At 37.5% G+C, this 12,484-nt stretch overlaps 2 protein-coding genes and 1 long non-coding RNA gene across 3 annotated transcripts; 2 read left to right on the top strand and 1 right to left on the bottom strand.

Annotated features, from left to right (window-relative positions):
* Window positions 1-21: 21 nt before the first annotated feature.
* Window positions 22-710, top strand: LOC111811625 (auxin-induced protein X10A-like). Its single transcript, XM_023698563.1, has one exon. The coding sequence runs from the start codon at window positions 302-304 to the stop codon at window positions 602-604; it is 303 nt and encodes a 100-aa protein (XP_023554331.1). The 5' UTR covers window positions 22-301; the 3' UTR covers window positions 605-710.
* Window positions 711-3,942: 3,232 nt separating this feature from the next.
* LOC111811627 lies at window positions 3,943-6,838 on the bottom strand. The gene is made up of 3 exons (XR_002817578.1): window positions 6,437-6,838; window positions 4,167-4,909; window positions 3,943-4,045 (listed from the first exon to the last, which is right to left on the bottom strand). It is a non-coding gene; the product is annotated as an uncharacterized LOC111811627 (long non-coding RNA).
* Window positions 6,839-6,915: 77 nt separating this feature from the next.
* Window positions 6,916-7,981, top strand: LOC111811626 (auxin-responsive protein SAUR21-like). Its single transcript, XM_023698564.1, has 2 exons — window positions 6,916-7,191; window positions 7,299-7,981. Exon 2 carries the CDS (start codon window positions 7,542-7,544, stop codon window positions 7,797-7,799), a length of 258 nt encoding a protein of 85 aa, XP_023554332.1. The 5' UTR covers window positions 6,916-7,191; window positions 7,299-7,541; the 3' UTR covers window positions 7,800-7,981.
* Window positions 7,982-12,484: the final 4,503 nt, after the last annotated feature.

The raw sequence follows: 12,484 nt of genomic DNA, 5'->3' as shown, positions 1-12,484 counted from the left end.
TTAGAGATTTGTTGAGCTCACTTCTCCAGTTGTTTTTGGGAGACAAAAGTAGGCCATGATGTTTCTGTATAAGGCTGGGAAGACACACCCATGTGATAGGTCATAAGCTAATGCCTCTTCACCATTGAATCTCATCTTCCTTCCTTATCTCCAATCTCTACCTTTGATTGACCTAAGCTCTCATCTATATAAAGGTTATGCCATTTGGGTTCACAGCCAACAGCCAACAGCCAACAAGAGTCTCTCCATATTCCAATTCCCAAAAGAAATTTCCAAGTTATTTTTGGAGCATATTTGAAACATGGGTTTCCGTCTGCCTAGAATTGTTAGTACTAAGCAAAGTCTTCAGCGATCTTCATCGACAGGGAACGGAGCATCTCCAAAGGCTGTCGATGTTCCAAAGGGCTACTTTACAGTTTATGTTGGTGAAGCACAAAAGAAGCGTTTTGTCATTCCACTATCTTACTTGAACCAGCCTTCTTTCCAAGATTTGTTGAGTCAAGCAGAGGAAGAATTTGGATATAATCATCCAATGGGTGGCATTACAATTCCTTGCAGTGAAGACGATTTCCTCGAACTCACTCGGAGTTTGAATGACTCATGAACAAGAGAGATTAGTATCTAGAATTAGATTGTAGAGACAAATGATTAAACTGTATATACTTTTTGGAATGAGAGAACTTGATTCTTTGAATTGAAATTGTTCTACACCGTTCATAGCTCTCTTAATGATCTATCCTATAGTGCAAAACTTTTAAGATGGTTTGCTCAATATCTCAGAAGGAGCCTAATTATTATGACTATCAAAGTACTGATAATGTCTAATAAAAAAGCTGGACTGAGCTTATTACTCATAAATCTACCACAGATTTGTTAAGTCAGGAAACAGAAACATGTGCTATTCATTTGGCTGTGCTGTTCATTTGGCAGTAACAGATGGCCACCATATTTCCCTATCTTCATCTGAAAGTGGGATCCTTTTTAGGATGTTCATTCTGGATAGTAGTGGATTGTAACCGTTCAAGCTCACTGCTAGCAGATATTGTCCGGTTTGACCCGTTACGTATTGTCGTCAGTTTCACGATTTTAAAATGCGTTTGCTAGGGAGAGGTTTCCACATCGATTGGAGAGGTGAACAAAGCATTTCTTATAAGAGTGTGGAAACCTCTTCCTAGCAGATGCATTTTCAAACCGTGAGGCTGACGACTATACGTAACGGGCCAAAGCGGACAATATCTACTAGCTAACGATGAGCTTGGGCTGTTACAAATGGTATCAAAACCAGACACCGGGCAGTATGCCAGCAAGGACATTGGGCCCCAAGGGAGTGGATTGTGAGATCTTACATGGGTCAAAGAGAGAAACAAAGCATTCCTTATAAGGGTGTGGAAACATCTCTTAGTCGATACATTTTATAACTGTGAGGCTAACAATGATACGTACTGAGTCAAAGGGGACAATATTTGCCAACGATGAACTTATATAGCTTATTTTAGATTATGCACTTCGATTCATAGCACCCAATAGCTTTAGTGGGATCCATGTAGGGTTGTTCAACAAGTAATAAGTACCATACTATTGATATATCAGAAAACAGAAGCATGTGCTATCCATAAATGAATAACATAGAATGCAACTATTTTTCCCTAGCTTTATTTGAAAGTGGGTCCCTTTTTAGGATGTTAAGTTTGGAATGGCTGTGGATAATATGTTATGTTCTCACTGTTCATCCTGCAGTGGCACCCACAGTAGCAGAGTTTGTAGACTCTTGACTGTTATTGATCATCTATTTATACACATATTATATGATTCTATGTTCATATCTAACATTTTTTGTGAAGCTTAAGTCTTCTTATGCAGAATTCAAGATCAAGAGAGTCAAGATATGGCTACTAGGCTACCTTGTGTAATGCATTTCAAGCATACTTTGGGTCAAGTAGCTTCAAATTCTGCTGAATCTTTCTCGGACGACAGGAAATATTGTAATCTATGTAGGAGGAGGAAAAAAAGGGATAGTACCAAGGTAGAATGTAACCGTCCGAACCCACTGCTAGCAGATATTGTACTCTTTGGACTTTCCCTTTTAGGCTTCCCCTAAAGACTTTAAAACGCGTATGTTAGGGAGAGGTTTCCACACCTTTTAAGGAATGTTTTGTTCCCTCTCCAACCGATGTGGGATCTCACAATCCACCCCCTATAGGAGCCCAGCGTCCTCGCTGGCACACCGTCCTGTGTCCGGCTTTGATACCATTTGTAACACAGCTCAAACCCATCGTTAGCAGATATTGTCCTCTTTGGCCTACTCTTATGGGCTTCCTCTCAAAGTTTTAAAATGCGTCTGTTAAGGAGAGGTTTCCACACTCTTATAAAGAATGTTTTGTTCCCTCTCCAATCGATGTGGGATCTCACAATCCACCCCTCATAGGAGCCCTGCGTCCTCACTGGCACACCGCCCTGTGTCTAGTTTTGATACCATTTGTAACAGCCCAAACTCATCGCTAGCAGGTATTGTCCTTTTTGGACTTACTCTTCTGGGTTTTTTCTCAAAGTTTTAAAATGCATCAGTTAAGGAGAGGTTTCCACACCCTTATAAGAAATGTTTCAATCGAACCAGCTACTTTGGTTCAATGTCAACTATTAGAATTGATTCACAATTCGTTGTGATTATTGATATATGAATGAAACTAAAAGTGGAAAGCATCTTGGTGCTAAAACTTTCTTTCAAATCTTGGTGTCTAACTCTCTTTCAAAAATCTTTCTGCTCCTGTTCTCTAAAACTTTCTTCTCAAAATGGGGCTAGAGGCTTGAATATACGTCTCTCGGTCGTAGGCGACGCGATTCCGAATTGGCTTGACTCACTTAGTGCTGAGAATGAGTTCCGCACAATCGCTTTTAAGGGAATGCGATTAGTCGCCAATTCTTCCTACTCTATGCTATCTAAGTTGTGTTGTCTTTCTCGCTTATAGCCTATAATATTGCTTTCAAACTTTCTTTCAAATCTTGCTTTCAAACTTTCTTTCAAATCTTGCTTTCAAACTCTTTAAAAAATTTCTCAGCCCCGGTTTTCTAAAACCTTTTTCTCAAAATGAGGCTAGAGGCTTGAGCATACGTCGCCCAGCCGTAGGCAGCACGATTCCAAATTGACTTAACTTACTCATACTGAAGGTGGGTGCCACACAATCACGAATCCACTACCAAGAACATTGCGATTGTGACACTCTGCCCCAACCAAAGATCATGACACGAGGATATCCAAATAAAAATTCACATATAGGCACTCAAGTTACAAAGTTATGGCATCTATTCAATTGTCTTTGTTATGAATGCTTGTTTCTTTACATCCAAGAACATGCCAACAGTGAGATCTATCTTCTATTTCTATCCTGTACTGTGAACCTTGAGAATTTTATAAATTCTCTGCTAACATCAACAACCAACAAAGTTCCTTAGCTGGAATCTTTCTACCTGAAGCAAACTATACGACATAGCTATTTAATGCAAACAGAACTGTCGCACCAGAAGGACAACAAAGGCTCTTCAATGCCTCTAACATGTCCATGATGCTATTAAAGTGATAGAGATTTTTTCAACTCACTTGGTGGTTGTCATCAAGAGACAACGGTAGGCCATAATGTTTCACATGAACACAAAATCATCATAATGGCTGTGAAGACACATCCATGTGATAGGTAATAAGCTAATATCTCTCATCTTTCATCTATATAAACATCAAAAAATTGAGCTCACAATCACCTCGACTTTCCAACTTTTCGATTCCTTTCAAGGTCTCATACCATGGGTTTCCGCTTGCCTAGCATTGTTCATGCTAAACAAAGTTTTCGGCGATCTTCATCGACTGGAAATGAAGCATCGCCAAAGGCAGTCGATGTTCCGAAGGGATACTTCACAGTTTATGTTGGTGAGGTACAAAAGAAGCGTTTTGTCATTCCGCTATCTTGCTTGAACCAACCTTCATTTCAAGAGTTATTGAGTCAAGCTGAGGAAGAATTTGGATATGATCATCCAATGGGTGGTATCACAATTCCTTGCAGTGAAGAAACTTTTCTCAGTCTCACACAAAGCTGAAGAACTCATGAACCATAAGGGTTGTTCACAAACTAGATAGTACAGAAAAAGGATTAGAATAGGACAGAATGTAGACTAACATTTTTTGAGTGGAAGAGCTTGATTCTTTGAATTGGAACTGTTGTACAGTTCATAATGGATGATATCATTTTTTTTTAACGTTTGTGCCCTTGTCACGATCACACTTTTCTTGATAGCGGACTTTGTGATTATGTGGCACTTACTTTCCAACACCAAGTGAGTCAAGCTAATTTATATTCACGTCGCCTGCGGTCGGGCAACATATGTTCAAGCCTCTGACCCTTATCGAGAAAAAAAAAAAATAGAAAAAAGGGGCAGTGAGATTTTGAAAGAGGGTTCGAAAGCAAGATTGAAAACAATGTTATATGGCATGCCAGCAAAATGTAACACAATGGCTTAAGCAACATATAACTTTATTCGCGTAGGAAGAAGGCACAAACTTCGGAGACATCGGGCATCATCCTTATTGAACTCGCCAAAAAATTCGGACACTGGGCTACCCCTTTCAGGCTATTGCTACTAAAACTAATTAAAAAGGGTCAAGTATCAAAGATCTCTCCATTTAACATGCATAATATATACTTTTGTTCATACACAATGAACGTATATCCCCCTGCAATCTAGCATTAACAAAACAGGAGCTTCCAAATTTCAATTATCAAAAGAATTTTCCAAACTTTTATGATCCTTTCAGGCAGGAATTGGGGTTATCCCACTTGAATCAACCTTCATTTCAAGATTTGTCAAGTCAGGAAGAAGAATAATTTGAATATGATCATCCAATGGGTGACATCACAGTTCCCTGCAGTGAAGAAACTTTTCTCAGTCTCACTCAGAGTTTGAATAACTCACAACCAAAGAGATTGATATCTAGAAATAGATAGTGCAGTAAAAAAATAGGATTAAAAAAGTACACAATGCAGATGGTAAGCTTTTTTTTTTATTTTTTATTTTTATGTGGGAGAACTTGATTCTTTAGGTTTCCATAGTACATATTAGACTTGCAACATGGTGTCAGAGCCTTCATAGCCGATTAAATTTTAAATTTGATGTCCACTTGTCGATGAAGCCTTCGTAGTTGCCGATCATTTACTGTGACCAAGACTCACCTTTCCTCTTGATTATTTCACCATGATGTTAGATAAATCTCAAGTGGATTCAGATTTGAAGTATTCAATAATAGAGGGTACCAAGGGCACCAAAGGAAGAAAATGAGGGGAAAGAACTAAGATTCCAAATTCGTCAATGCCCAATTCCCCGATGGATGAATTGGATGGTACCTTAAGATAGAATTGGTCAAGAATGAAGTGTGTGATGACAAGAAAAAGAGGATAAACCCTAGACATGTTCCTCTAGTCGTGGGGAACAATCAGGAGCTCAAAAAATTGCTTCAAGGAGTCACAATTGCAAGCGATGGAGTTTTTCCAAACGTCAAGTAGTTCTCCAAGAGGAGTGAGCACGAGAGAAGCAAGTAGTGCCAGTGGAAGTGCTCAAAGAGGCACAAGAAAAGCCAGCAACGCCTGAGGAAGTGCTCCAAGAGAAGTGAGCACGAGAGAGGCAAGTAATGTCAGTGGAAGTACTCCAAGAGGAGTGAGCACGAGAGAGACAGGTAATGCCCATGGAAATGCTCCAAGAGGATAGTATGCGTGAGTTATGTACTCTCATGGCTTCAACCAATAAATTGTGCAAACAAAAAGACTTACCAGCTTACTACTTAATCGAGTTAGTATCCAAACTGAAAATGAATGATATCTAGTTCTCAGCTCGAGGGGAGTGTCGAAGAATTAGCCTTAAGTTAGGAGATATTTGTGTAATCCCGTTAATTTATCTTTATTATTAGGATGTATTTAAATGTATTGTTACCTAGTATCTACAGATCTAGACTATAGTCTGCATATGTACCCAAAAAATTTAATACGAAAAATAGCAAGGTAATTCAGACTTGCAACATATCCAATATCTTTTCCTTTTTTCCTTGTGCATCCCCAACCCCCTCTATCTTTCATTCATTATTTCATACAACTCCCTGTTTGTATGGTACAATATAGTTGAATGAAAGCAAGAAAAGTAGGTGTTCTTACTCAGACAATCCTACACTAACAAAAACCTCTACTTTTAATCCATGACCAAAGCCCTTTCTACAATGATCAGACACGAACATCAGCCAAAAACTAAGTTCAACAGTTCCTAATTCAAAGCATAACAGAGCCTTTCATTCATGACCAGGAAACTAACCTAACCAGAAGACAAATACCAAATGGAAGGAAAAGAAAATGGCCTCATTGACTACACATGCATCCATTAAAGTCTACAAGAAAAGAAAACTAACCTCTTTCCCTTTTGCCAGGTAGAGCTTTCCACAATTCTCATGAGATTCTGACATCAGCAAAACCATCCCTTTTGAGAGTCCTGCCATGGAATTGTAAAAAATCCTTGCAATTCAGACACAGTCAAGTTAGAACCACCAGAAAGTAGTGGCTTATATTTCATTGTCTTGTAATGACTTCACGGGAAAACCTAACCTAATCTCTTCCTCTTTTTGTTTCCATGGATTATCCTCCCCCTATTAATTGCTGAATGACCCAAATCCACTCCCTTCTTCTCCTCTCTTGTCAAATTAGACAGCACATTTTGCCTTAGTTTTTTCTCTGCCTATCCTTCCAGTTTACATCCATACCAAACTCTCCACATGTGAGATCCCACATCGGTTGTAGAGGGGAACACATTCCTTGTAAGAGTGTGGAAACCTCTCCCTAGTAGACACGTTTTAAAACCTTGAAGGGAAGCCCAAAAGGGAAAGTCCAAAGAGGACAATATCTGCTAGTGGAGGGTTTGGGCTGTTACAAATAGTATCAAAGTCAAACATCAAGCGGTGAGCCAGCGAGGACGTTTGGGTTCCTAAGGTGGGTGGATTGCGAAACATTTCTTATAAAGGTATGGAAATCTCTTCCTAGTAGACACGTTTTAAAACCTTAAGGGGAAGTCCAGAAGGGAATGCTCAAAGAGGACAATATCTACTAGTGGTGGGCTTGAGTATACCACCGAAGACCGGTGGACCGACCATGTCTTTTACCCAAGGACCAGGTATCAAACTGTCCATTTCCAATCTTTAGGCAGCTCTCTACTCGCTAATTTCTGATGTTTGTAGGACACAAATGTTTGTCACCTAATGAACACTGTGATGTTTGCAGTCCCAAATCTTAGCTGCAAGTTGGAAGACAATTCCATGTGCATTTCATAATCCATTTCCCAACTCCATTGCCTCTTCACCGCTCAAAAGATCATTATAATTCTAACCTATATATACACATACTAATTCTATTTCCTGAATCACAAAAACAAACCAACCAGATCTTCCTTCAGAGTTCAAAAATCGCCCTCCGAAGCCGAAAATCAAAACAATCCACGAAATCAAAATTCTCGAGATACATACCATGGGATTCCGCTTGATAAACAGCCCTAGAAAATCGTCATCGACTGTTCCGAAGGGGTTTTTCGCCGTCTACGTCGGAGAGACCCAAAAGAGACGACATGTGATTCCGATTTCTTACTTGAAGCATCCGTCGTTTCAAGATTTGTTGAGTAAAGCCGAAGAAGAGTTCGGATTCGATCATCCGATGGGAGGCTTGACGATCCCTTGCAACGAAGATGTGTTCTTCGAAGTCACTTCTCGATTGGCGGCTAATTGTTGAAGACGAGAAACTGAAACAGCCATTCATAGATAGAATGAGAATCAACAATTTTGTATAGTAGAAATTCGATCCGTTTCCTTCCCTCGTCCTCTTGAAGGTCGATTTGCGAAAGGGAAGTTGTAGACTTGCTGAAAATTTGAGCAATAATTAAAATCACTCAATGATTCGTTCTTCTTCGTTCTTCTTCGTTCTTCTGATCATACGCTATTTCTCTCTTAGATCGGTATATTTTACCTTTTTTTAATTCCAAATCATTTAGGGTTTTATCGAAATTTGGTCTGAAGTTCATTTTAGTGTTTTGTATCATAATCACTCTCGTTTAGCCGATGATCCAACAATTGTGCGGCATTTTGTAAACATCGTATTTCGTGGACAATTCGATTGTATGGTCGAACCTCGAACTATGTTTTGAGAGAAAATGTTTTATAAGACGTGAGAAAAATCGTTGAAAACAAGTTGAAAGAAAATATTACAGAAGTTACAGGCCGAAGTGATTATAATACTCGGTTAGGAAGCTTTAATGACTACTTGGTCCCGTACAGTCTCGTACAGTACATTTTGAGACGATTCATGTCTAACCGACGTTATTTCAATGAACCTCACACATACAATATAATAGTAAAAGAGTTTGATAGAACGCCCTAAACAAGCATGATCGTGACACTAGGAATATTTCTCGACCATTAGTGGGTTTGTGCCATTGTGAGTTGAGCTATGATACAAGGCCCAAGCTTTTGCATTTTCAAATTAATGCCATTGGCCCAATTGCCATGGCCTATGGTTCCTTTAACTCCATATTTCCGAACCGAGACGTACGAGCTTCACCTTAGAGCTAACCATATTGTCCATCGAGAAGAAACGACACCTTGTTGATATAGGTAATGACTTTCAATTATTTTAAGTATTTCTTAATCATTCTATCTCTAGAATCTCTCTCGTTTGGATGTCGTCTCGGTTCATTCATGTATCTCTCGTTAACTCGAGTGTCACATTATCGATCTAAATAGGTAAGCTTTCCATAATAATTGTTACATTTTTAAATTACTAAAGTTTACGTGCACATTACTGATATTTTGTATGTATATTATATTATATTTTATTAAATTTTCTATGATATTACAGACATGTCGAGATTTAACTCTATACAGGTATCGGTTTCTCGTGTTGAGGCCCGACAAATGGGTTGTCTAGTTCAATCCTTCCATTAATTAGGGTTCGAATCTGGGTTAATTTATGAATGTCAATTTAGGGTTTTCAAAGTCTATGAAATAGCTTGCCTTTCTCCACCTATCATTTTTCGTTCGGTTTTTCCTCTCGAGCCACCTCGGAAAAAATCGGCCGATGATTGCTCATATCAGATTGAACTAGATTGAACGATTTTTAGTAAAATTATAACACGATTCGGTATATGAATTTACAAGTTTAGTCCCTGAACTTTTAAATTTAAATCTACTCGGTTTCTAAACTATAAAACGCGTTAAATAGGTTCTTGAACTTTGAAAAGTTTCTAAAACGTCTTTAAAACATATATTTTGTGTCCAATATATACGTTTCTAAAATTTTCAATTTAGGTTCAGTATCTCGTTAATCTATTCAACATTTTTTTAAAAAAATTATTGATAGTGTAACGGTTCACGTTCACCGCTAGCAGATATTATCCTCTTTCAGCTTCCCTTCTAAACCCTAAGCCATAAACACGTCCGTTAGGGAGACATCACCACACCCTCATAAGTAATTCTTCGTTCCCCTCAAAGTTTTAAAACACGTCTGTTAGGGAGAGGTTTCCACACCTTATAAATAATGTTTCGTTTTTCTCTCCGACGAAACCCTAAAAGTTATTAAAACTTCAGTAACTTTTAAAAAATTTATAGACTAAATTTATAATTTAATTTTTTTTTATGATAAAAAAAATAAAAATTATTATACTTTGCAGTAAAACATGATAACGTTGGTGACAAAAATCTAATGTCTAATCAATAAGACTAAATTCTCTCCCGAAAAGAGAATCTAAATTCCATCATTACCTCACAAAATCATGAAAATATTGAAAAAAAAAAACTCGAATTTTCATCATTAGGGTTAAGAATAGATTTCTCGGGAATTTTTTTTTACCTTTTAACCAACATCGAACATCGTAAAATTTTAATTTCATCAGACTGAACTACAGATATTTGAATTTTACGAGATCTATCCACACTAATTTTAACAAAAAAAACATAGTAAAAATATTTATTAAAAAAAATCCGTCCACGTTATAAATATTCAAAATTTTCTATTATATCAAAAAATATTTACCATATATACTTACAGAACGTGCTCGTGTACCTATTACATTAAATTTTTATGACATCGTTTAAAATTATTTTAAATGAACGTTTCCACACTTATAACAGTCATGTCATGTATTTGATATCGTTACAAAATTTTAAAAATTTATAATTATAGATATTTCGATATATATATATATACATACATATATATATATATATAGATAGATGGGACATAAATGTGAATAAGTTTATAGAGTTGTCTTTACAATAAATAAGGAGAGGAAGAGGCTAACGTGGGCTTCATGTGCCAAACAAAAGTGTTGTCAACATCAAACCCTAAAGAAGCAAAATTTAATCTCCATTGCCCCTCTATCTCAACCACCGATTTTATTCGAATAAATACCGGGTCACCTTACAACGCTAATCAACGGATCGGGATTCAAATCTTTCACTCTACATATAATTATACACCAAGAAAAGAGATATCTAGTCGTGATTGTATTGTTTAACCTTTTTATGACCAAAGTCGATCAGTTTCTACTTCTCTCGAGAGCGTCGTTCAGATCTTGTTCATGAGAATGTAATAACAATAGTAATAAAGATGACCCAAAAAACTCGATCAAACAAATTTACAGTCGGGTTCATCAACTGGGTTGAGTCTGGAAAATGTCTCAACCTGACCTAACCTAATAACGGACACTCGATAAAAACACAAAAACAAGAGTACATTTGCCCTATCAATTACGAACAAACACAAAACTACAAAAGCGGGGGGTTTTTTTTTTCGCTTTTTTTTTTTTTAGATAAGAGAATGTGAGCCATAGAACATGGGGGACTTGGGGAGAGAAAGATGTAACTTTCAAAGTTTTGCTGTAAATGGAGCCACCCGAGCAAAGGCGGGGGTGGGGACGGGGACGGGGACGAGGACAAGGACGATGTGTATCATTTTTGTACGTACCATTTTGAAAACGAGCTCCGTGTTCGGTTATAATTGTTCGATTTTGTGGCTCAAAATTCAGCATGACCATGTGGGAATCCTTTTTTGACAAAGCTTTTTGTTTAGAGAAAGTTTGATTATGAGTGTGGGGAAATTTTTTCACTGGTTTTTATGGATTTAGAACCCACCAAAGATCTTTTACAGACATATTTTCCTTTGCCCATTTCAATATGTCCTTATAATATGTTATATATATATATATATATATATATATATTGCAATCTATCGATTTCATTCACGGGTTTACTATATTATATAATTTGATGACGTGACGTTAATCATTTATAATTGGTTCGACTTTTAATTCAAGATTGACGCTCGTCGTCGATTCATAACTAACAACTCTCTTGAACAGAGTGTAAGAAAAAGGATATTTGTAACAGCCCGCTCGCTGCTAGCAGATATTGACGCTCTTCGTCAATTCATAACTAATGACTTTCTTGAACAGAGTGTAAGAAAAAGGATATTTGTAACAGGTCACTCACAGCTAGCAGATATTGACGCTCGTCAATTCATAACTAATGACTTTCTTGAACAGAGTGTAAGAAAAAGGATATTTGTAACAGCCCGCTCACCGCTAGCAGATATTGACGCTCGTTGTCAATTCATAACTGATGACTTTCTTGAACAGAGTGTAAGAAAAAGGATATTTGTAACCGTCCANGACTTTCTTGAACAGAGTGTAAGAAAAAGGATATTTGTAACAGCCCGCTCACCGCTAGCAGATATTGACGCTCGTTGTCAATTCATAACTGATGACTTTCTTGAACAGAGTGTAAGAAAAAGGATATTTGTAACCGTCCAAAAACAGGTCTGCTAGGGAGAGATTTCCGCACTCTTATAAAGAATGTTTCGTTCAGTGTAAGAAAAAGGATATTTGTAACCGTCCACCCACCGCTGGTATTGTCTGCTTTGGCCCGTTACATATCCTAGTCAACCTCACAGTTTTAAAACAGGTCTGCTAGGGAGAGATTTCCGCACTCTTATAAAGAATTAACCGTCCACCCACCGCTGGTATTGTCTGCTTTGGCCCGTTACATATCCTAGTCAACCTCACAGTTTTAAAACAGGTCTGCTAGGGAGAGATTTCCGCACTCTTATAAAGAATGTTTCGTTCCCTTCTTCAACTAACGTGGGATCTCATAATATTACTCAATTATGAAACCCTTTTAAACGTGATCAACTTTGTTTCAAATTATATATTTAAAAAAAAATCCGTTCGATCTATCATTTCCTTTGTTAACATCTAAATTCATTAGGGATCGAGAGAATATAAAGAATACATTAAAAAAAAACAAAAACAAAAAAAACTTCGGGATATACCCATTTCCTCGAGATCGAACGTTATCGTTGTTTAGATGACGTAGACCAGACTGCTTGTTCCATAACAGGGTGGCAAACTGAAACATTCAGGTAGC

This window comes from Cucurbita pepo, chromosome LG15, assembly GCF_002806865.2.
Source record: "Cucurbita pepo subsp. pepo cultivar mu-cu-16 chromosome LG15, ASM280686v2, whole genome shotgun sequence".
In the NCBI taxonomy this organism is placed as follows: domain Eukaryota; kingdom Viridiplantae; phylum Streptophyta; class Magnoliopsida; order Cucurbitales; family Cucurbitaceae; genus Cucurbita; species Cucurbita pepo.
This window is presented reverse-complemented; position numbering and strand designations above follow the sequence as displayed.

What these genes read in the sequence shown, in the direction of transcription:
- LOC111811626 (XM_023698564.1), top strand. Translation starts at nt 7,542, where the DNA reads ATGGGATTCCGCTTGATAAACAGCCCTAGAAAATCGTCATCGACTGTT.
- LOC111811625 (XM_023698563.1), top strand. Translation starts at nt 302, where the DNA reads ATGGGTTTCCGTCTGCCTAGAATTGTTAGTACTAAGCAAAGTCTTCAG.